The sequence below is a fragment of the Cryptomeria japonica genome, chromosome 3 (assembly GCF_030272615.1).
Source record: "Cryptomeria japonica chromosome 3, Sugi_1.0, whole genome shotgun sequence".
In the NCBI taxonomy this organism is placed as follows: Eukaryota; Viridiplantae; Streptophyta; class Pinopsida; order Cupressales; family Cupressaceae; genus Cryptomeria; species Cryptomeria japonica.
Window position 1 is genome coordinate 209,446,553 of NC_081407.1, and position 4,539 is coordinate 209,451,091.

General features: G+C 36.5%; 1 protein-coding gene across 1 annotated transcript; it reads left to right on the plus strand.

Moving 5' to 3' along the window:
* Positions 1 to 415: 415 nt before the first annotated feature.
* LOC131074536 (aspartyl protease AED3-like) lies at positions 416 to 2,099 on the plus strand. The gene has a single exon (XM_059218182.1). The coding sequence runs from the start codon at positions 467 to 469 to the stop codon at positions 1,835 to 1,837; it is 1,371 nt and encodes a 456-aa protein (XP_059074165.1). The 5' UTR covers positions 416 to 466; the 3' UTR covers positions 1,838 to 2,099.
* Positions 2,100 to 4,539: the final 2,440 nt, after the last annotated feature.

Below are 4,539 nucleotides of genomic sequence, written 5' to 3' on the forward strand. Positions count from 1 at the left end.
TAATGAACATGAATTTGAACCTTAAATTTATATTGAAATATAATAATTATGTAAAGTAATTTAAAAGCTGTAATAAAGTTGTAATTATATAAACCAAAACATGACATTTTTATAAGATAAAATTTTTAACATATTTTGGACAAACAATTAAAATTTTATGAAAAATTATAATAATTCCATCTATTAAATCGATCAATGATTATCCTACCAAGAAGAAGACCGAAAAATATCTTGCATCTAAACAACCAATATATGGCGCTGTTCTAGCACTTACAAGAATGGATGGGGCAGGCAGAACCAAACAAACATGGATTGCGTACGACGCTGGCATTACCATTCAAAATAAGTGAACCAAACAAAAAGCCTGGATTGCGTTGTAGGACGGGAATTAAAATAACTACAGTTAGAACTGGAGGGGCCGAACTGGAGAGGAAACGTAATCCTAAAGCAAGTCATTGGCTCGACAATGGCAAAGCGTGCATTTTCTATTCTAGTGTCTTTTTTATTACTTGTTTGTGTGTGGGCAGAAAACATTAAGGTTGGGAGAGTAAACCTTGCATCATTCAAATGGAAAGATGCAAAGGATAACAAGAACTGCTCTGCGCTTGAATTGGGAAAATCAAGTTCGACTGTGATGCACATTCAGGGCAAGTGTTCTCCTTACCGCTTACCCAATTCAACATGGTGGAGGGCAATATCCGAGTCAATCAAAGGCGACAACCAGCGCTACAGAGCAATGATGAAAGGGGGATGGAGCGTCGGCAAGAGTACCGTTAATCCCCAAGAGGACGCGGACCTTCCTTTGGCCTCGGGACAGGCCATCAACACGGGAAACTACATTATCAAGCTCGGTTTCGGCACGCCTGTGCAGATCTCTTACAGTGTCCTGGGTACCGGCAACATCATCGCCTGGATTCACTGCAACCCCTGCTCCAGTTGCTCAAGTGGGCTTCAATTGTTCAAGCCATCCAAGTCATCTACGTATAAATACTTCACTTGCGCTTCTCAGGAGTGTCAGTCTCTAGGCTTGTGTGAGAATAATAGCAACGATGTCAACTGTAGCTTTGGTCAGATCTACGGCGACCAATCAGAGGTGGACGAGCTCTTGTCATCTGAGACGCTCTCTGTGGGCTCTCCGCCGGTGGAGGATTTTGTCTTCGGATGTGCGAACGCAGTGAGCGGACTCATCCAGCGCTTATTGGTGCCCGGTTTGGTTGGGTTTGGGAGGGATCCTCTCTCCTTCGTTTCTCAGACGGACACATTATATGACAGTACGCTCTCTTATTGCCTTCCTTCCCTCTTCTCCTCTGCTTTCACGGGGTCTCTCCTGCTGGGGAAAGGGGCTCTTTCTGCTACGGGCTTGCAGTTCACGCCCCTCTTGTCCAACGCTAGGTACCCTTACTTCTATTATGTGGGGTTAAATGGAATCTCTGTGGGTGAAGAGCTTGTTTCAATGCCAGAGGGGACGTTCACATTGGATCAGGCGACAGGAAGAGGGAGTATCATAGACTCGGGAACAGTCATCACTCGGTTGGTGGAGCCCGCTTACAATGCCATGCGAGATTCCTTCCGCCGTCAGCTCTCTAATCTGACTTTGGCTAGTCCCTCATCGCCTTTTGATACGTGCTACAACAAACCGTCAGGCAAGGTGGAGTTTCCTCTCATCACATTGCATTTTGACGATAGCCTGGACTTCACTCCACCCCTGGATAACATTTTATACCCTGGGAATGAGGACGGCTCTGTGTTATGCCTTGCTTTCTCTCTTCCTCCGGGCGGGGGAGACGCTGTATCAGCAGCAAAATTTTCGAATTGTGCACGATGTCACGGGGTCTAGACTTGGAATTGCTCGCAAGAACTGCGATGGTTAGTAGTTTGTTCATCGTATTATCACCTAAAATACCTTAACCAACATCCACTCTGCTTCACTATAATACCCGAATAATGTTGTAAGATACTGTTGTAATAAGGACAGTCGCATTTTCCTCCATTCATAACTAGCATCAAATTTATCTAAGAGGTGCATTCGATGGCTATAGTTAGAGGAGGGGTCAGGTTTCAATTATTCTGATAGAATTTGTGGTTATTATAATATCTGATGATATATTTATATTATATATGTAAATAATCAGTTCACATGTAAATTCAAAAATAATTAATGTTGATCAAGATGGACTCATTTGAAAATTACAACTCACGAATGTTATATTAAAAAGCATAAATATACTTCTTAACAAGTGAAATAAACATTTTTTTGTTTGAAATAAAATATCATAACTATCCACTATAAGTGAATCATTTATAAATAAGATTTTCATTTAAACAAGCATTGTTGTCATAATGAAAAAAGTATTTTTTTTATGTGTACCATTATTGGGGTAGCAATGTATATGCAAGGGAGTATTTCATATTAATAGTTTGTCCTATAACAAAAATAAATAAGATTTTCATTTAAACAAGCATTGTTGTCATAATGAAAAAAGTATTTTTTTTATGTGTACCATTATTGGGGTAGCAATGTATATGCAAGGGAGTATTTCATATTAATAGTTTGTCCAAGGGGTTGAGCTTAGTTGGTTAAAGCATTGAGTTCTCAATGTGGAGACCCAAGTTCAACTCCCGTGAGGGACACCATTGTGTAGAATTCTAAGTTGTGACTCTTGGTTTTCCATTGGTTGTTTAAAGTGGATTTCTAAGTTGTGAGCCTTGTGATTCTATGATACTTAATACAAAAAAATAAAAGGTGAGACCAAAAAATACCTTGTACTTTTCCATGAAATGTGAAGGACTATCAAAAAGTTTTTGTTCAACTATTCATCCATTTGTGTTGGATATTAAAATTAGAGATAACAAGAATAATGGTTACCAAAATGTATTGTGATCATTTAAGTTGCATATAAGTTATACTTTAAATAATATGATATTGTGCTAAAAATAAATTATATTGTTTTGTTTAACTACGAAGACTAGTATGGTTAAGTTTAGGTCAAATATTTAAATTAAAATCAATTTTAGGAAACTTCTCATTAAATGTGATGATGTGACAAGTTGCACAATGACCCACACCTCCAAACATTAGTTATAAATAGATAAGAGACTAGTTCACATTTCAAAACAAATAGAGCTTTTACGATATTCCATGCTACTACAACATGCTAGCAAAATTATCTTACACAACTATTGACCCCTCTATGGGTTCACTATGAATAACTATACAAGTATTATTTATTATCTACAATGAGTGGTGTGTTTTGTTTTAAATATATTTTTAAATTGTAGTCTATTGGATAAGAATTGATTTGGTTTTGTTAAATAAGGCATAATTTTAAATAATACTTATGATGTAATAATCCATCTTTAAAATACATTAAATTTAGAAACTAAAAGAATCCATAGAGTTGTCTAATGTTTTATTGCATATGTATTAGTAGATGAATTATTTCTTTAATATTTAGAGCTCATTTATTATTGCAATACACTTAAATACAATTGAAATGTCATACCTATAATATATAAATTGGATTAAAATGATAAATTATTTTATTTATCATACAATCTGCCCCATTAATCAATCTATCATCCACCCACAAATTTTGAACCAACATTATGTGTGAGATAGAGAGAAGAAAGATAGAGAAAGATAGAGAGAATAAGAGTTAGAGGGGTAGCGAGGGAAGGAGAGGAAAATAGGGAAGGAAGGAGAGAGAGAGAGAGAGAGAGAGAGAGAGAGAGAGAGAGCTATAATCTTCTATCAACAACCATAAAATCCTACACCCTAAACACTAAACACTAAGAGATGCATATTGAACCCTATACACTAAATCCTAAACCTTGACATTAATAATTCAACACTAAAAATATACCCTCAACCCTAAATGATATACTCTCAACCCTCAATCATAAATCCTACAAATTATCAACTCTAAAATTGTACCCTCAACCCTAGACCCTATACCCTCAATCCTAGAACCTATAGCCTCAACCCTAAATCATATACGGGCTCAACCATAGATGTTATACTCTCAAAACTTAATAAATGCTATACTCACAACCCTCAACCCTAAATTCTAGATACTCTCAAACCTTATCCTTAAATATTATACTTTCAACCCTCAACCCTATATTCTATATTCTCAAACCTTAACTGTAAACACTCAACTATCAACCCTAAATGTTATATACTATCAAACCTTAACTCTAAATGTTATACTACCCTTAACCCTAAATTCTATACTCTCAATACAAAACCCTAAATACTATATATTATATTGCCAATCCTCAACATTAAAGCCTTGGTCTAGAGAGAGATAAAGGTTTAAAGAGGAATCAAGAGAGGAGGAAGGATAAGGAGAGAGAATAAGGGAGGGAAAGAGAAAGATGGTGAGGAGGAAAGGAAAGATAGATAGAGTATTTTTCTCTTATAAAAAATATGAGCATGTTAGAGAGAATTTATCCTTACAAAAATATGAGTGTATAAGAGAGAGAGAGAGGGAGGGAAGAGTGAGAGAGATAAGGAGAGACGGGAAGGGAAAGAGAGAA

What these genes read in the sequence shown, in the direction of transcription:
- LOC131074536 (XM_059218182.1), top strand. Translation starts at nt 467, where the DNA reads ATGGCAAAGCGTGCATTTTCTATTCTAGTGTCTTTTTTATTACTTGTT.